This window comes from Acanthopagrus latus, chromosome 10, assembly GCF_904848185.1.
Source record: "Acanthopagrus latus isolate v.2019 chromosome 10, fAcaLat1.1, whole genome shotgun sequence".
Lineage (NCBI taxonomy): Eukaryota > Metazoa > Chordata > Actinopteri > Spariformes > Sparidae > Acanthopagrus > Acanthopagrus latus.
In genome coordinates this window covers 16,173,159-16,193,275 of record NC_051048.1, presented here as the reverse complement: position 1 = coordinate 16,193,275, position 20,117 = coordinate 16,173,159, and the positions used below count along the sequence as shown (strand labels likewise).

General features: G+C 40.3%; 3 protein-coding genes and 1 pseudogene across 3 annotated transcripts; all 4 read left to right on the top strand.

Annotated features, from left to right (window-relative positions):
• The first annotated feature begins 261 nt into the window (after window positions 1–261).
• Window positions 262–2,930, top strand: LOC119027871 (immunoglobulin kappa light chain-like). The gene is made up of 5 exons (XM_037113389.1): window positions 262–617; window positions 728–1,423; window positions 1,516–1,641; window positions 1,720–1,763; window positions 1,857–2,930. The coding sequence occupies exons 1-5, from the start codon at window positions 563–565 to the stop codon at window positions 1,995–1,997; spliced, it is 1,062 nt and encodes a 353-aa protein (XP_036969284.1). The 5' UTR covers window positions 262–562; the 3' UTR covers window positions 1,998–2,930.
• Window positions 2,931–5,330: 2,400 nt separating this feature from the next.
• LOC119027875 lies at window positions 5,331–7,536 on the top strand (annotated as a pseudogene).
• A 1,785-nt stretch (window positions 7,537–9,321) lies between these two features.
• Window positions 9,322–12,664, top strand: LOC119027874. Its single transcript, XM_037113391.1, has 5 exons — window positions 9,322–9,384; window positions 9,503–10,198; window positions 10,292–10,408; window positions 11,156–11,199; window positions 11,447–12,664. The coding sequence occupies exons 1-5, from the start codon at window positions 9,330–9,332 to the stop codon at window positions 11,555–11,557; spliced, it is 1,023 nt and encodes a 340-aa protein (XP_036969286.1). The 5' UTR covers window positions 9,322–9,329; the 3' UTR covers window positions 11,558–12,664.
• A 4,439-nt stretch (window positions 12,665–17,103) lies between these two features.
• On the top strand, window positions 17,104–19,342 carry LOC119027449. The gene is made up of 5 exons (XM_037112654.1): window positions 17,104–17,165; window positions 17,259–17,954; window positions 18,058–18,183; window positions 18,554–18,591; window positions 19,073–19,342. Exons 1-5 carry the CDS (start codon window positions 17,111–17,113, stop codon window positions 19,190–19,192), a joined length of 1,035 nt encoding a protein of 344 aa, XP_036968549.1. The 5' UTR covers window positions 17,104–17,110; the 3' UTR covers window positions 19,193–19,342.
• Window positions 19,343–20,117: the final 775 nt, after the last annotated feature.

The following is a 20,117-nucleotide window of genomic DNA, read 5'->3' as shown; positions in this document are numbered from 1 at the left end:
TGCACACATATTACTTTTAACACGCCTGTGATGTTTGTCTTTTAAACACAGTCAGAAACAACAGTCTCGAGATCAGTTCATGAACTGAAATGTGAGCCAGGTCAGCAGGGGGCTCTTCATGGTCTGAGTCGTGCCCCTCCTTCACAACACATTCCAGCCACAACCATTTGAAGCGTGAATCAAACCAGTCAGACATTTCAGATGCTTTAAATTTTGCACTAACAAAAATTACATGGCTCCTTTATTGATACAGAGGATGATTCAGTGTTTTTCACATTGAAGACAACCCTATCTGTCTTGTATGCAAACTAAATTAAAGTGGATATAAAACACTACCTGTGTCAGTAATTTTCTACATGAGACCGGGTTAACCTTTCCAAATTGTCTTTTGATTGACTGGTTTTTGAATTCTTTCTGAAAAGACCACAAATAACACTACAGGCTGCACTCGTCATGTGCTCATTGAGAGTCACTTCTGATTGGCCAATCAAAAACAGTCTCGTCTCTGAAAAGAAGTGAACTTACAGACATTTCCTCAAACAGCAACCGCAATTTCGACAACATGACACCTCCGATGTTTGCTTTGCATGTGACGTGTCTGCTTTTGTGGACAATGGGTAAGTTCTAGCTTTTGTAACTGCATATTAGCTATGATGATGTTCTGTTCTGTGTGTTACAGTATGGTTTGAAGTTAACTGCATTTGTTTGTTCTCCATTTTCTCCTCAGCTGATATGACTGCTCTAACACTGTCATCATCTTTGCGTTTCAAATCAGTTAGCGTAGGTGAACCTGTGACTTTGGAATGTTTCTATGAAGATGGTTCAGTAGTGATGTTGTACTGGTATAAGCAAGGTCCAGGACAGAAACCACAACCTCTATCCAAACTGTACAAACATGAGAAAAATGCCACTTTGTTTGGTGAATTTGTGATTGATTCACGCTTGAAAGTGGAAAATAGCCCTGGTAAAATTCACCTGAAGATCTCACACGTGCAAATTTCAGATACAGGTACTTATTACTGCATGAGTGGCTCTTCTTATATGTATAACTTTATAGAGGGCATTGTCATCCATGTAAAGAACCCAGGATTGAACATCCCAGCTTCGGTCCATCAGTCAGCATCTGGGATCATCCAGCCAGGAGGCTCTGTGACTCTGAACTGTACAGTACACACTGGGACCTGTGATGGAGAACACAGTGTTTACTGGTTCAAACACTCTCAAGAATCTCATCCAGGGCTCATTTACACCCATGGAGGCAGGAATGATCAGTGTGAGAGGAAAGACAACACACAAACGTACACCTGTGTCTACAACTTAACAATAAAGAGCCTGAATCTTTCTCATGCTGGGACCTACTACTGTGCTGTTGCCTCATGTGGACACATGCTGTTTGGAAACGGGACCAAGCTGGACTTTGAGGGTAAGTAACTTTCTATCAGACTTACTTCATATTTAAACTCAGATGAACATGACTGAAAGCTCTGTAATGTCTCCTCTTGGCTGGATCTACAGATGATGAAGACTCTCCTGTCTTGGTGTATTTCTTGACTGGCACGTCAGCATTCTCCACCACTCTGTGTGTTTTAATGTCTTTCTTAGTGTGCATGACTAACAGGAGACACAGCTGCCTTTGTGCAGGTAATTGATCACGTTTTTGTCGATAGCGTGTATTTTCTGGACATTACAATATGGTAAAATTTTCAATTTTCTTTTCAGAGTCTCTGGGAAGATCTTCATGTCCATCAGCGACGACTGATAAGGTATTTCCTATTGAGACAACTGAATATGTTACCATTCAAATAGACTAAATGTTTTGTGAATGTTATTCCTGATATTGTTTTTTTCCTTAAAAGGATTACCAAAATGAAGATAAAGACTATGAGAATGTTTCGAGGGAGAACAGGGTCAACAGACGAAAGAGAGACAACACCTGGAGTGAATGTGTGTACCTCAGTGTAAAGCAAGCGTCTGTGTCTTTGTGCAGCAGAACGTGACTTCATACTGACTCTTTTAAAAGTATAACATGGCTTTTGGTAATATAATTTTACCGAAATATGCTGAGTGTAAAAAAAAAAAAAAAAAAACGCCTTCTAATAAACTGATTAAACAAGCTTTTACAAAGACAATGGATGAAAGTGAGATGACTTCAACTGTCTCTGTGCCACATGGATGTGAAACACAGACCTCAACATATTATTATTATTTTTTGCTCCATTGTTTATCAGTTGCAAATGTTATCAGCACTAAAACTGATATCTTCAGAATTTCTGTTGTCATTTTGTGGGAAACTGAACCATTTAAAGGTTTCCCATTGATCTGTTACTCACCTGCCGACCCAAACAAGCACCCAATTGTGCAGAGTACGGTCAGCAGGCAGCATTGCAGAGTGCAGAAGAATTGATTTGGGAGCAGACATTGACAAAACGTCGTCCCTATCATTCATAACGTCGCTGAGGGGAACAGAGTCCTAATCAAAAGTTTAGGCAAAAGGCCAAAAATAATTTTCAATTTCAAATGGGGTCAGGTCATTGATAAAGTTGGGAGTGGCTGGTGTAGGAGTTAAGACCAATAAATACCATTGCATAATGGCCAATTTGTCAAGCACAGAGGTACTATTTTATAAGTGCTGTTGTATCATTGTGATCAATGCATTGTGCAGGTGTTGCTGTAAAAATGACATTTTATTAACAGGATTGTTAAAATTCAGACAGAATGCATTATGCTGTCTTTGTGGGAACACAAGGTCAACAGATCAACATGAGAGGACGACATCCAAAGTGAGTGTGTGAACTCCAGTGTGAGGCAGTAGAAGCAGGAAATACTGCATTTATAACTTGTTTCTGTGTAAAAACATTGTGTCGACCATTCTATGCAAAGTAATTCCTTCTGAACATGAGCACTGCTGTCAGATCTCACTTCATGTTGTATTTTTGCCCTGCAATAAACTTGTACAACATTGGTTTCAGTGACCAAGATTTCTTTGTACAGTATGACCTATGTGCTGCTATTCAACTGTCACTAAAAAAAAAAAAAAAACTGTTGTTTACAACTGACAAACACAACCACACACTCTGTGGTCTCTGTGGGCTCTAACACGTGAAGGAGCGTTCACAGTGGAAAATTACCATTAAAAGAAAATCGGCGACCATGTTGGTGGACCTGCAGAGAAACTGTACGTGTTTCAGTGCTGCACTGCTAAAAGGATGCAACACGGAACTTTATTTTACAAACCAAAGATGCACATGATAATCTAAAACAACAGGTCATGACACACTGACTGGTTGAAGCTCATTCGCAAAGATGTCTCATTTCCTGGTCATACATGAGCTGATGCCACGAGAGAACACGTTTTGCACTTGTTCAAAGAAAAGGTTTCCCTTTGTCTGGTGCAATCTGTCTCTCACAGTATTTCCCCTCTTCATTCGCTCAGAGCTAGAGGTGGGACTCTCTTTAGGTAAACGAGCGAGAGAACGAGGAAGAAAGAGCCTGAGGAAGTGGGCAAGAGAATGTGAGAAAGCCAATCTTTACAGAAAGTGAGAAAACTGTAACTTCACAAGCAAATAAATAGCAAATACTACTTTCAGCAACAACAGTATAACTGGCTTAAACACATCTCAAGTGCCTTCGACAGACTCTGAATTTTGAGTGCAAACCCTTGACAACACCAATCATGGTTGATGCGGATGTGACTCAGTAGGGCCGAGCTTCTCACAGCAGGGTGGTAACCAGACCCGCCTACTCATGATATCTGAATGCAAGTTTTGAACGTGTCTGTCAGACAGTCAGTGGACACAATGCATTTCCCAAACGTCTTCTAAGGTTGTTTACTGTTGCGCATTGTGCTGATTGTACGCCACAGCCCAGAGATGTTAGGTGCTGTCTTGGGCCTCTGTGTGTTCAACAATCAAAGGTGTCTCTCAATAGCTCTCAGCGTATTTGGTCATGTTTCTGCAGGACCCTTTGCTCTCTTTGTCTCTGTGGTTTAAAATCGGAAGTCTCTGCAGTATTTTCGTGCACAGCAGTCACACAGTACAGGCCCAACACGCAGGCTATTTTAGTGGATTTTATTAATAAATCAGAGCCTAAAGACTAAAACAGGGTTTAAGGAAATAATAACAAAAACATATACAAACTATGTGACATTCATGTATATAATTATTGTTTTGGGTATTTTAACTGCCCTGCCAAAACCCCTCAAAACCATCCTTACCGAGGGAGTGGCTATTTTCAGTCTAGCACTGCTTATCATGCTCTCAGACAAGTCTTTTGTTTCAGCCTGACTGGTCAAACCAAACTGACCAAACAGTGGCAACAGTATACGTGCCTGGGAGAGGCAACAATATACCACCCCCAGGTAATGTCATGAGCATCGCCACCTACTTGCCTCAACCACAATGGCCGCTGCAAAGAAAAAACCTCTTTGGATTATGCTAGCAGCATGGTTTTTGGGATGGTCATGTCAGTTTTTTTTTTTATTGTTAATCCAGCACTTTGTTTCAGACTCAAATAACACTCATCTACTTCAGGCAGAAGTGTAATCATCCATGTCGGTATTTTTCCAGCCTTTTCCCCCTGGGTCGCAATGCGATGACACAAGAAACGTGAATGGTCACTTTCAGTGATGGTACCTGAAACACATTTCTTTTTCTGCTGACCTAAACACTATCAGAATCACTGTCTTATGTTTTAATATATTTTTTTTTCCATGAATATGTTTTAAATTATTTCCAATAGTCTTTTCTCTTCATTTCATAGCTTTTCTCTGGTTGTGCTGCGCCCACTGATGTATGTTTATGTCAAAACTTCTATCCAATCATATTGTAGCCATCAAGATGATATCATTGCGGATTTATTGTCAGTGCCCTTTTAAAGACGACCATTTAATGAAAAGATATACATTGTAAAAAAAAAAGGCTGCCCAACGCCCAAACTCCTCGAGCTCAATCAACCTGGCTGGCTGTGGCTGTGTATGTGTGTGTGTGGTTGTGTGCTGAAGTAGAAGAACGCAATTTTTAAGATGGAACAGCAAAATATTTTGCCTAAAGTTCGAAAATGGCCAGTGACGCTACATATTTTTTGTTAGTGATTTTTTTTTTTTGGTGGTGGGGGAGGTACAGAAGGCCCAGTTCTACTTTTTTTATGAATTATAAAAAAAGCGACTAGTTTAACCTCATTGGTCTCCCTCAGTGCACTGCATACAAAACAGCAGTGATCATGTGTTCATTGTTTCAAAACCAGCTGATGTTCCTATTAGCCAATCAAAAAGAGAGTCCTCCCTCTGAAGAGTGGAAAACGTATTGAGATGCGATTCATTCGACACAGAATTGGAACACGATGAACACCATGTGGTTTGCTTTGTGTGTGACTTACCTGTTCTTGGGCAGAATAGGTACGTTTTCTGTGTAACTTGATTTTTATTAAGGTTGCAGATTTTACACAAAGACATTATGGTAATTGAATTACATGTGCTCTCTCTGGATCTCTTTTCCCTTTAGCTCCGACGACTGTTCTGAAAACGCCAACATATTTGCGTCAAGACAGTGGTTTTGTGTCAGCTGAATTAGGTGAAAGCGTGACCCTGCAGTGCTCCTATACAGGTGATGCAGCGATGTTTTACTAGTATAAGCAAACTCTGGGGCAGAGACCACGGCTCCTCTCTACCTACTATAAAGATGACAAAGGTGGCATCTTTCAGAACGAATTCAAGAGCGATTCTCGCTTCGCCCTGGACACAGGAAATGGCAATAATCACTTGACAATCTCGGATTTGCACATTTCAGACTCAGCTACTTACTACTGCACAACTGGCTATAAGTATGCTTTTGAATTTGCAGAGGGCATTACTACTGGTTCAGACACTCAGAAGGATTGCATCCAGGACTCATGTACACCCATGGAGGCAGGAACGATCAGTGTGGGAGTAAAAACAACACACAAACACACACCTGTGTCTACAACTTGCCAACGAAGAGCCTGAATCGTTCTCATGCTGGGACCTACTGTGCTGTTGCCTCATGTGGACACATACTGTTTGGGGTGGAGAAGATGCCTTCAAAGCGTGAGTAACATGATGAAAGATGTTTCATATGGATATAAATTATGTTGAGTGCCTCCTTAATAGTCTACCGTGCTTTCATGTCTGCTATCATCTGTTTTTGCAGGAAAGGGTGACTCTTCTGTCTTGGTGTATTGCTTGACTGGAGTTTTGACATTCAGCACCATCCTGGTGGTTTTGCTGGCATATGCAGCATATACACTGAACAAAAGAAATGGATGTGGACGTACAGGTAGGCCAACTTTCATTTTTTAATTTTCATAGTTTATTGTTTGTAATAACGGAGGTGCAGCCAGTCAAAGTTGATACGATTGTCAGAGTCAACCGACATCAGATTTTCTGATGTTAATTTTGACGTTCAACTTGACTATAAACTTAACATGATGGAGGCTTCATTCTGTTAAATAGTGCAGGTGTTACTGTATGAGGTGGTTTTAGTATGTATCTTTATGCATTAATCTAATGCTGATATGCTATTTCAGGGTATTTCCATCATGTCAGTTGTATATAACAGATGAAATCAAGACGTTAAAGTAGTCGTTTACTCTCCACCAGCTTATTATATGAATTCTTAAGCTTTTTATTGTTGTTTTACTTAACCAGACTCACAATCTTCTGATTCCTTGAGTCCAAATGCAGGGGTAAGTATTTTTTTGAGGTATTGCATAAATAAATCAATGTATATCACACTATGATAAAGACCAATAGGGGATGAAAGAAAAGCAACACCTGTGCAAATTGATCCGATTTGGTACGATTACTCTGACATACTGCATACAGTAGCTAGCATGCGTTTTAACACCGCAGGAACGTTTAACAGTTCACCCCAAAATGAAATTCTGTCCGCATGATCCTTGTTCCAAGGTTCCCAATCAGAATATTTTTGAAGTCACTGAAATATTGTATGTGGGTATGTCAATATCAGCAAAGTGTTATGGGTTGTTTGCTCCTACAGTATTTTGCAAATGGTTAATCTGTCGAACACAAAGGTGCTTCTTGAGCTGTTGTATCAATGTGATCAATTGTGCAGGTGCTTGTGTCGGTGTGTACAATTCATGTATTTGCCAGACAAGTGATGTGTATTCATAGAGTGACAACATTAAAATTATATTTCATTAACAGAATAACCAAGATTCAGACAACCTCCATTATGCTGCTCTGAAGGAATTCAGGCCCAATTGGTCACCAAGACAGACGGACGACACTCAAAGTGAATGCGTGTACTCAGGTGTTAGGCAGTAGGAGCTTGAAATATTGCATTTTGACTTGTTTAGAAGAAAATGTGTCTACTAATCTATGTAAAGTCATTTTTTATTAAATGAACACTGCTGTCAGATTTCATCTCAGTGTACTGAATGTAAAGTTTTGCCTTGCAATAAACATGTAAAACGCTGTTTTCACCCACCAAGAGTTCTCGTCACAGTATGATGTGGGCTTTCAAATGTGCCATTTCTCTACCCCAAATATAACTGACATTGCACTGCACAAACACAACCACAGACAACATACCTCTGTGGTATCTGTGGGCTCAGGCACTGCAGAGAGATTTCAGTTGGCCATTAGTAATCTACTTCTAACATCTATGTAGCGTAAATGTATACGCAGTCAATAATTTGATATTTTGTTTTTTGTCATCATTTCTCATTCTCATTTCAAATGCTTTATGACTTTATTGTAGGCGGCACAAGTCTGAACTGCTCATCATACCCTCCTACATAAGTGGGGGACTATCAGACCATACCAGTCCAACAGTTGCCTTTATGTGTGTGCTTGGGAAAACAGCTAAAACAATACACACCCTCATGTAACTTCACAAGCAGCATTAGCTGCAAAGTGCAAAGATGAGTATATATATAGCCATGCTAGTGGCATGGCTCAGTGGAGGGCAATGTTGCAGTCATTGTCCCCAGAGGATGACTCATACCGAATCTCCCCTGACTTCTCCTATGGTGCTTTCGTGAGCTTGGCAGTCTTGGATGCATGCTTCATGTCTCGGTAACTATTACATGGAATACTTTGTTGGACTGGTTCAAAATTTGGTGCAGAGATTCATGGTCCCGTAGTTTCAAACCTACTGACTTTGACGATCCCCTGACTCTTTATCTAGTGTCACCATGGGGTTTCGATTTGTGGTTGTCCGTGAAATGTTTGAACAGCTTTTGGACAGCTATGGCTGTAGAATCTTATTCCAGTTTTATAACGTTTGCTTAGGCTTAATCATTTATATTGCAATGTCGAAGCTTTGCAATAAAGTTTTATCATTGCATTCATTTTTTTCCTCCCTTCTCTTCTTTTCCACTCTGACGACTGATCTTAAATTGTCCTAATTTATGCATCAGGAGAGTGGTTTTAAGTGATGAAATAATGAAGATAGTGTGTCATTACAATGTTTTTTATGAGGCTTACAGTGGAATAATGTTTTTTTGGTATAAGAAGAATCTGGGAAAGTAACCAAGGCTAACTCAAGACAATGATGAGCCGGGATAAGTCACCCAGTTGGGAGCAGCGTCAGACCGGGAGGACTAAAGAAAAACTACAAAAACTGCAAAACTACAGCCCAGACACCGCCGAAAACACATGACCAATGCTACTGTTTGAGAGCGCAACCAGCAAAGCGAACCAATCAGAGATGGCGCATTGCGAGAGTTGGGATGGGACCAATACTAACGTGTACAGTAAACTTTACTGCACTGTACTGTGGCTGTTTGGGGCTGCACAAGTAGAGCAAATAAACACAACGTTTCCTGTTGTCAAGCTTGCTTCGCTGTTGATGTACAAACCATTAAAGAACCACGCATGACGAGGGTCGAGTCGTCATTTTAATGCAGAATTAATAGATTAAAAATGTAATATGCACATTTTACTTCAACACACATGTAATGTTTGTCTTCTAAAGTCAGTCAGAAACAACAGTCTCAGTTCACATACTGTCATGCAAGATGGGTCAAAAGGGGACTGTGCATGGTCTGACTTGTCCCTCCTTCACAACACATTCCAGCCACAACCGTTTGAAGTGTGAACTCAAACCAGTCAGACGTTTCAGATGCTTTACATTTTGTGTATTTAACACTAATAAAAAAATATGGGGCCCCTTTTATTGATACAGACGATGATTCAGTATTTTTCAAAATACCAAAAATAACACTACAGGCTGCACTGGTCATGTGATCATTGAGAGTCACTTCTGATTGGCCAATCAAAAAGAATCTTGTCCATGAAAAGAAGTGAACGTACAGACATTCCCTCAAACAGCAACAGCAATTTCGACAACATGACACCTCCGATGTTTGCTTTGCATGTGACGTGTTTGCTTTTGTGGACAGTGGGTAAGTTCTATCTTTTGCGATTGCACATTACCTGTGACGATTTTTGATATGTTCTCTTCTGTGTGTTACAGTATGGTATAAAAAAACTGCATTTGTTTGTTCTCCATTTTCTCCTCAGCTGATGTGACTGCTCTAACACTGTCATCATCTTTGCGTTTCATATCAGTAAGCGAAGGTGAACCTGTGAGTTTAGAATGTTCCTATGGAGATGGTTCAGCAGTGACGTTGTACTGGTATAAACAATCCCCAGGACAGAAACCACAACCTCTGTCTAAAGCGTATAAGCGTGGCAAAAATGCAACTCTGTTTGGTGAATTCATGAATGATCAACGCTTGAAACTGGAAATTAGCCGTGGTAAAAATCACCTGAAGATCTCATATTTGGACATTTCAGATACAGGTACTTATTACTGCATAGGTGGCTCTTCATATGTGTATAACTTTATAGAGGGCATTGTTATCCATGTAAAGAGCCCAGGATTGAACATCTCAGCTTCAGTCCATCAGTCAGCATCTGGGAACATCCAGCCAGGAGGCTCTGTGACTCTGAACTGTACAGTACACACTGGGACCTGTGATGGAGAACACAGTGTTTACTGGTTCAAACAGTCTCCAGATTCTCATCCAGGACTCATTTACACCCATGGAGGCAGGAATGATCAGTGTGAAAGAGAAAACAACACACAAACACACACCTGTGTCTACAACTTATCAATGAAGATCCTGAATCTTTCTCATGCTGGGACCTACTACTGTGCTGTTGCCTCATGTGGACACATGCTGTTTGGAAACGGGACCAAACTGGACTTTGAAGGCAAGTAACATGCCAACAAAGACTGTGTCATACACTAATCTATATTTGAAAATGATGAACAATTCTGCCATTTCTCCTAATGTTCATTTGCAGACAATGAAGAATCTCCTGTCTTGGTGTATTTCTTGAGCGGAGCTTTGGCATTCACCACCATCCTGATTGTTTTACTGGCTTATACGACATACACAATGTACAAGAGAAACAGCACAGGTAGGCTAAAATGTAATTCCATAAATTGATGGTGTCTGTCAATCTTTGTGCTATTGAAGCACAATCAAATGATGTGAGTCTTTATGTTAACCAAATTTAGACAGTAATACCTACTATCAAATCCACCACGTGACTTGAACATCTACATTTTCCTTGAGCGCATCAAGGGAAATTGCTCATGCCATTTTTCTACCGGCACTTTTGGCCGAGCCGAGTCAAACTAGCTGCTGATTCGCTTTTCTATTGCCAGTTTGTGAAAAGCGAGTAAAGCCAGGACAAGGATATCCATTCAGTTGTGATAATGATACAGATAACTGGCCAAAATGTTAAAAAAATATATAGTTAGCTACTGTTAGACACATATCATGGAATATATTCGGTATATAGTATACAGTAGAGATAACTCTAAAATCCTTGGATGACAGCCGATAAGATAAAATAATACCTTTTGTTTTATCAGCTGCAAACATCATCAGTACAAAAAATCAATGCATTTCAAATCATAAATACCAATATTGCTTACTTGGAGCTGAGAAGTGAAAGCAGTATCCTTATTAAATTGTAAAAGTCCTCATATATGATTGGCTGATGTTATGTAGTAGTTGCCAGTGTTTGAATAGAAAACCCTAAAATCAGATTAACTGTTTCATCACTTTAAGTTATCCATTTAAGTCAAAAGGAATATTCTTCTCATGAAAAGTATCATGAATGTTAAAGCAGCCTTTTGTTGTTTTTTTCCACAACCAGACCCTCGAGAAAGATCCTCGTCTGCATCGGCTCCCAGCGCAGAGGTGAGTTTCACCCGTTGCTGTTGTTGGTATCGATTTTTCCTTCATTTTTATCATTTTTTAAAAATTATATTTAGTTTCAAAAACCACAACAGGAGAGTTAACACCTTTCTCACAGTCTCGGCAAAGCAAGTGACTTTTGCACTTCTTTTTTTTGTGGTTTGCATTAGACTAAACAGATGATCACACATATCTGTATCAGTCAGGAGACATGTACTGGGCATTTAACCCTTTCATATTCTTTTCCCAGGGTTACCAAGACGTAGACAACCTCCATTATGCTTCTGTGAGGACGAACAAGGCCAACAAATCAGCGAGGCAGAGAGACGACAGCTGTGTTTACTCCGGCGTGAGGGTCTAGAAGTGGGCTGTTTCATTTGTACTCAATAAATGATTTCATCTCCTGAGGATGAATGCACCAATGCACCTTGCCATGCACCAATTAAACACGTTCCCCCAGCTACAGCAAGGCCACGTTTCTTTGATGTGATCGAGGTGCCATGTTTCCACACCTACACACTTGTAGTCAACAACGTGCAAACAAGCAACCACACATAACTGATGTCAGAGGTGACTGTGGGCAAAGCTACTTGATGGAGGAAAACGGACATGAGAATAAAGTTTATAGCCAATGCGAAAGGCTTCCTGTTTCCCTTTAACACAGCTCATTTTATTTGGTTGGTGTTTGTGGGCTATAATTGGTGGCATTGCAACCTTTAAGCATATTTGATTTGGACGTGACACATTCGAGGCATGCTATCATGCACAGCCTTCTCACAGCAGGGTGATGCAAAGACCCACCGACATCTGATGTTGCATGCAGCACAAGCCAATCTCTCCGATAGCGAGCGCCCACCACAAGTGACGTGTCTTCCTTTGTAACTCGTTTACTGTAAATGTGCTGATCGCATACCTTAAACCCAGAGGTGAGAGGATCTTTTTTTTTGTGCCTCAGTGTGGTTGTCAGCCAAAGATTAGTGCTCACTAGACTTTGGTCATGTATTTTTTGACTCTCCTCCGCTCTATCTTCATGGTTCAAACAGGAAGTCTGACGTTTTTTTTTTCATGCACAGCAGCCACTAAGCATAACTGTAATCAGTCATTATGATTAGTTGAAGTAATAAAAGCTATAATGGAGCTGAATCATCCCAAACTACTAAAATAATAGCTACTTATTCTAGAACATTTGTGCATATGCACCCTCAGGACCAGCCATGCTGGGGCAGTAATGAGCTCACATTGTTGTTAGACCAAACATCTCATGTCCACCCACAGTAGTATAGCATGTCTGCCTGACAGACAGTTGTACTAGCACAAAGGTTTTCCACTGACTATTGTATCATGCAATCAGGGGCACTGAAATTTTTTTTTGTAAGGAGTGTGGCAAATGTACTGAAAAAAAACACTGTTTAAGCAAAATTAGCCACATGTGGGTTTATCTGATATCACCATGTTGGTGTTGTTACTTGAGCATCATGATTAATGTCACTCAGGGCTGTCAATAAATCTGACCAGTCATGCCGTTGTGATGTCATACCTTTGTGTCTCATTGTTCCTGGAATCAATCAATCAATCAATCAATCAATCAATATTTGTATAGCACTTTTCGTATATACATTTTCATAATAATTGATAAAGTCTGCATCTGGAGCAAGCATTTATGGAGGAATGAAAGTAAGAATTGATCTGAGAAATCGAGGGTTTGTGACCTGCTGGGAACAAACTGTTGTACTTTTCACTTATAATTTCCACTTAAAAGTTCACATTTACTTTCATATAACATTTGTTTTGTTGTTGAGGCGTTTGGTTAGGTTTAAGCCACAACAATGAATAGCTAAGTTTAGTCAACAAAAGAAGCTAAGCTTAGGCAACAAAAAATATTGACTAGATTTAAGCAATAGAAATCCTTGGTTAGGTTCAGGCAACAAAAGTACTTGGCTAGGTTTAGGCAACACAAATACTTGGCTAGCTTTAGGCAACAAAAATCCTTGGATCAGATTGGGCAACAAAAATAAATCGCTAGGTTTATGCAACAAAAATACTAGGTTAGGTTTAGGCAACACAAATCCTTGGTTAGGTTTAAGCAACAAAAATACTTGGCTAGGTTTAAGCAACAGAAATTATTGGTTAGGTTTAGGCAACAAATAACTTGGCTAGGTTTAGGCAAATGAAATACTTGATGGGGTTTATGAAACAGGAATATTTGGCTAGGATTGAGCAACAAAAACCCTTAGGTTTAAGCAACAAAACAACTAGGCTAGGTTTGGGCAACACAAATACTTGGCTAAATTTAGGCAATACAAATCCTTGGCTAGCTTAGGCAACAAAAATCACTGGATAGGTTTCGGGCAACAACAATAACTTGCAAGGTTTAGGCAACAAAAATCCTTGGCAAGATTTAAGCATCAGAAATACTTGGTAGGTTCAGGCACCAAAATTTTTTAGTAAGGTTTAAGCAACAACAATACTTGGCTAGGTTTAAGCAACAAAAATCCTTGGTTAAGTTCAGGCAACAAAAGTTGCTTCTCTACAGGTGAAGCAGTGATGTTTTACTGGTATAAGCAAACTCTAGGGCAGAAACAACTTGACTTGATTTGGGAGCAGACATTGACAAAAAATCGTCCCTATCATTCATAACGTCGCTAAGGGGAACAGAGTCCTAATCAAAAGTTTAGGCAAAAGGCCAAAAATAATTTTCAATTTCAAATGGGGTCAGGTCATTGATAAAGTTGGGAGTGGCTGGTATAGGGGATAAGAACAGTAAATACCATTGCACAATGGCCAATTTGTCAAGCACAGAGGTACTATTTTATAAGTGCTGTTGTATCATTGTGATCAATGCATTGTGCAGGTGTTGCTGTAAAAATGACATTTTATTAACAGGACTGTTAAAATTCATACAGAATGCATTATGCTTTCTTTGTGGGAACACAAGGTCAACAGATCAACATGAGAGGACGACATCCAAAGTGAGTGTGTGAACTCCAGTGTGAGGCAGTAGAAGCAGGAAATACTGCATTTATAACTTGTTTCTGTGTAAAAACATTGTGTCGACCATTCTGTGCAAAGTAACTCCTTCTGAACATGAGCACTGCTGTCAGATCTCACTTCATGTTGTATTTTTGCCCTGCAATAAACTTGTACAACATTGGTTTCAGTGACCACGATTTCTTTGTACAGTATGACCTATGTGCTGCTATTCAACTGTCACTAAAAAAAACAAACTGTTGTTTACAACGGACAAACACAACCACACACTCTGTGGTCTCTGTGGGCTCTAACACGTGAAGGAGCGTTCACAGTGGAAAATTACCATTAAAAGAAAATCGGCGACCATGTTGGTGGACCTGCAGAGAAACTGTACGCGTTTCAGTGCTGCACTGCTAAAAGGATGCAACACGTAACTTTATTTTACAAACCAAAGATGCACATGATAATCTAAAACAACAGGTCATGACACACTGACTGGTTGACGCTCATTCGCAAGGATGTCTCATTTCCTGGTCATACATGAGTTGATGCCACGAGAGAGCACGTTTTGCACTCGTTCAAAGAAAAGGTTTCCCTTTGTCTGGTGCAATCTGTCTCTCACAGTATTTCCCCTCTTCATTCGCTCAGAGCTAGAGGTGGGACTCTCTTTAGGTAAACAAGTGAGAGAACGAGGAAGAAAGAGCCTGAGGAAGTGGGCAAGAGAATGTGAGAAAGCCAACAACACTATAAGTGGCTTAAACACATCTCAAGTGCCTTCGACAGACTCTGAATTTTGAGTGCAAACCCTTGACAACACCAATCATGGTTGATGCGGATGTGACTCAGTAGGGCCGAGCTTCTCACAGCAGGGTGGTAACCAGACCCGCCTACTCATGATATCTGAATGCAAGTTTTGAACGTGTCTGTCAGACAGTCAGTGGACTAAATGCATTTCCCAAACGTTTTCTAAGGTTGTTTACTGTTACGCATTGTGCTGATTGTACGCCACAGCCCAGAGATGTTAGGTGCTGTCTTGGGCCTCTGTGTGTTCAACAATCAAAGGTGTCTCTCAATAGCTCTCAGCGTATTTGGTCATGTTTCTGCAGGACCCTTTGCTGTCTTTGTCTCTGTGGTTTAAAATCGGAAGTCTCTGCAGTATTTTCGTGCACAGCAGTCACACAGTACAGGCCCAACACGCAGGCTATTTTAGTGGATTTTTAAATAAATTTGATTAATAAATCAGAGCCTAAAGACTAAAACAGGGTTTAAGGAAATAATGACAAGAACATATACAAACTATGTGACATTCATGTATATAATTATCGTTTTGGGTATTTTAACTGCGCTGCCAAAACACCTCAAAACCAGGCCGAGGGAGTGGCCATTTTCAGTCTAGCACTGCTTATCATGCTCTCTCATACAAGTCTTTTGTTTCAGCCTGACTGGTCAAATCAAACCGACCAAACAGTGGCAACAGTATACGTGCCTGGGAGAGGCAACAATATACCACCCCCAGGTAATGTCATGAGCATCGCCACCTACTTGCCTCAACCACAATGGCCGCTGCAAAGAAAATACTTCTTTGGGACATGCTAGCTTCTTGGTTCTTGGGATGGTAATGTCAGTTTTTTATTGCTAATCCAGCACTTTGTTTCAGACTCAAATAACACTCATCTACTTCAGGCAGAAGTGTAATCATCCATGTCGGTATTTTTCCAGCCTTTTCCCCCTGGGTCGCAATGCGATGACACAAGAAACGCAAATGGTCACTTTCAGTGATGGTACCTGAAACACATTTTTTTGTCTGCTGGCCTAAACACTATCAGAATCACTGTCTTATGGTTTAATATATATACATTTTTTTTCCAGGAATATGTGTTAAATTCTATCTTCTATCCGATCATATTGCAGCCATCAAGTGTTGCCAGGGTCAAAGAAATCTGCCTTGACACCCGCAGAATCAATAATGTTGGCATCTGTAGCTTAAAGAAAGTGGCAATGAAACTGTTGCTTTAACCAATCAGATTTCAAGTTGGCAACACCGAGGCCAGCTAGCAGGCGTCCAGTGACGTCTTGCATTTTCACGTCCTTTGACTTGATGGTCAGGAGGCCCGCTTAAGACCTAGCTTAACTAACGAGTTGTGATTGAAAATGGCAACAGGTGAAGATGATATCATCGCAGATTTATTGTCAGTGCCCTTTTCAAGACAACCATTTAATGAAAAGATGGACATTGTTAAAAAAAAAAAAAAAAAGCCCAATGCTCGAACTCCTCGAGTTCAATCAACCTGCAAAAGCAGGCTATGCGTGCCACTTTCAGGCTAGCATCTGGGAATGTTACACTTGGCTTACAGGGCCAGTTCGACGCAAGAGGCCCTACTGCTGGGAGTGCTTGTTGTTTGAATGTCATTGGCAAGTGGAAGTGATATTTTATTGCTGGTTTTGCTACAGTGTTGCATCTCATTGAACCGGTTGCATTTTGTTTCCACACACTTGTTAAATGATTGTTCATAAAGTGACTGTCTACCTGGCGTCCGATAGTGTGTGGCTGTGTGTGTGTGTGTGGCTGCATGTGTGGCTGTGGCTGTGTGCGTGTGTGTGGTTGTGTGCTGAAGTAGAAGAACGCAATTTTTAATATGGAACAGCAAAATATTTTGCCTAAAGCTTGAAAATGGCCAGTGACGCCACATATTTTTTGGTGGTGGTGGTGGGGGGCGGTACAGAAGGCCCAGTTCTGCTTTTTAACACTGAGGAATTATAAAAAAGCGACTAGTTTGACCTCATTGGTCTCCCTCAGTGCACTACATACAAAACAGCAGTGATCATGTGTTCATTGCTTCAAAACCAGCTGATGTTCCTATTAGCCAATCAAAAAGAGAGTCCTCCCTCTGAAGAGTGGAAAACGTATTGAGATGCGATTCATTCGACACAGAATTGGAACACGATGAACACCATGTGGTTTGCTTTGTGTGTGACTTGCCTGTTCTTGGGCAGAATAGGTAACTTGATTTTTATTAAGATTGCAGATTTTACACATAGACAAGATGATAATTGAATTATATGTGCTCTTTCTGGATTTCTTTTCCCTTTAGCACCGATGACTGTTCTGAAAGCGTCTACATATGTCCGTCAAGACAGTGGTTTTGTGTCAGCTAATCTAGGTGACAACGTGACCCTGCAGTGCTCCTATACAGGTGATGCAGCGATGTTTTACTGGTATAAGCAAACTCTGGGGCAGAAACCACTGCTCCTCTCTACCTACTATAAAGATGACAAAGGTGGCGTCTTTCAGAACGAATTCAAGAGCGATTCTCGCTTCGCCCTGGACACAGGAAATGGCAATAATCACTTGACAATCTCGGATTTGCGCATTTCAGACTCAGCTACTTACTACTGCACAACTGGCTATAAGTATGCTTTTGAATTTGTAGAGGGCTTTACTGTCAGTGTGAAGGGTTCAGGTTTGAACATCCCCGCTTTGGTTCACCAGTCAGCATCTGAGAGCATCCAGCCAGGAGGCTCTGTGAACTGTACCGCACACACTGGGATCTGTGATGAAGAACACAGTGTTTACTGGTTCAGACACTCAGAAGGATTGCATCCAGGACTCATGTACACCCATGGAGGCAGGAACGATCAGTGCGGGAGTAAAAACAACACACAAACACACACCTGTGTCTACAACTTGCCAACGAAGAGCCTGAATCGTTCTCATGCTGGGACCTACTGTGCTGTTGCCTCATGTGGACACATACTTTTCGGGGTGGAGAAGAGGATGCCTTCAAAGCGTAAGTAACATGATGAAAGATGTTTCATATGGATATAAATTATGTTGAGTGCCTCCTTAATAGTCTACCGTGCTTTCATGTCTCCTATCATCTGTTTTTGCAGGAAAGGGTGACTCTTCTGTCTTGGTGTATTGCTTGACTGGAGTTTTGACATTGAGCACCATCCTGGTGGTTTTACTGGCATATGCAGCATATACACTGAACAAAAGAAACGGATGTGGACGCACAGGTAAGCCAACTTTCATTTTTTAATTTTCATAGTTTATTGTTCGTAATAACGGAGGTGCAGCCAGTCAAAGTCGATACGATTGTCAAAGTCAACCAACATCAGATTTTCTGATGTTAATTTTGACGTTCAACTTGACTATGAACTTAATATGATAGCGGCTTCATTCTGTTAAATAGTGCAGGTGTTACTGTATGAGGTGGTTTTAGTATGTATCTTTATGCATTAATCTAATACTGATATGCTATTTCAGGGTATTTCCATCATGTCAGTTGTATATAACAGATAAAATCAAGACGTAAAATAGTCGTCTACTCTCCACCAGCTTATTATATGAATTCTTAAGCTTTTTATTGTTGTTTTACTTAACCAGAATCACAATCTTCTGCTTCCTTGAGTCCAAATGCAGGGGTAAGTATTTTTTTGAGGTATTGCATCAATAAATCAATGTCTATCACACTATGATAAAGACCAATAGGGGATGAAAGAAAAGCAACACCTGTGCAAATTGATCCGATTTGGTACGATTACTCTGACATACTGCATACAGTAGCTAGCATGCGTTTTAACACCGCAGGAACGTTTAACAGTTCACCCCAAAATGAAATTCTGTCCGCATGATCCTTGTTCCAATGTTCCCAATCAGAATATTTTTGAAGTCACTGAAATATTGTATGTGGGTATGTCAATATCAGCAAAGTGTTATGGGTTGTTTGCTCCTACAGTATATTGTAAATGGTTAATTTGTCGAACACAAAGGTGCTTCTTGAGCTGTTGTATCAATGTGATCAATTGTGCAGGTGCTTGTGTAGGTGTGTACAATTCATGTATTTGTCAGACAAGTGATGTGTATTCATAGAGTGACAACATTACAATTATATTTCATTAACAGAATAACCAAGATTCAGACAACCTCCATTATGCTGCTCTGAAGGAATTCAGGCCCAATTGGTCACCAAGACAGACGGACGACATTCAAAGTGAATGCGTGTACTCAGGTGTTAGGCAGTAGGAGCTTGAAATATTGCATTTGGACTTGTTTAGAAGAAAATGTGTCTACTAATCTATGTAAAGTCATTTTTTATTAAATGAACACTGCTGTCAGATTTCATCTCAGTATACTGAATGTAAAGTTTTGCCTTGCAATAAACATGTAAAACGCTGTTTTCACCCACCAAGTGTTCTCGTCACAGTATGATGTGGGCTTTTAAATGTGCCATTTCTCTACCCCAAATATAACTGACATGTACAATGCACAAACACAACCACACACAACATATCTCTGTGGTATCTGTGGGCTCAGGCACTGCAGAGAGCTTTCAGTTGGCCATTACTATTGAAACAAAATCAGTCTATTAGTGCTGTACTACTGAAAGGAGGTTATAGATCACTTTATTTTACAAAGTGAAAATCTTCATCATTGAGAGTGACCGATACAGATGTAACTCATAGCTGGGTGACAACAAGACCCTGCCAACACGTTATATCTGAATACAAGTTTTAAACATGGTGGGAACGAGCTGGTCAGGTTACAAGTGTACATGTACATCATTTGAAACCTCTGTATGGTTGGCTGACAAAGATGAGCTTGGTTGTATACTTCTCTAGGACCCTTTGCCCTCTATTGTCTCTGTGGTTTCAAACAGGAAGCCTCTGCAGTGTTTTCATACATGGCAGTCACACAGTATGAGTCCAATGGCGAGAATATTTTAGACGATTATGTCCACAAATCAGTGTTCAAAAGCTAAAAGAGGGTTTAATAAACATTAGTAATCTACTTCTAACATCTATGTAGTATAAATGTATCCGCAGTCAATAATTTGATATTTTGTTTTTTGTCATCATTTCTCATTTCGAATGCTTTATGACTGTATTGTGGGTGGCACAAGTCTGAACTGCTCATACCCTCCCACATAAGTGTTGCGCTTCAGCCTATC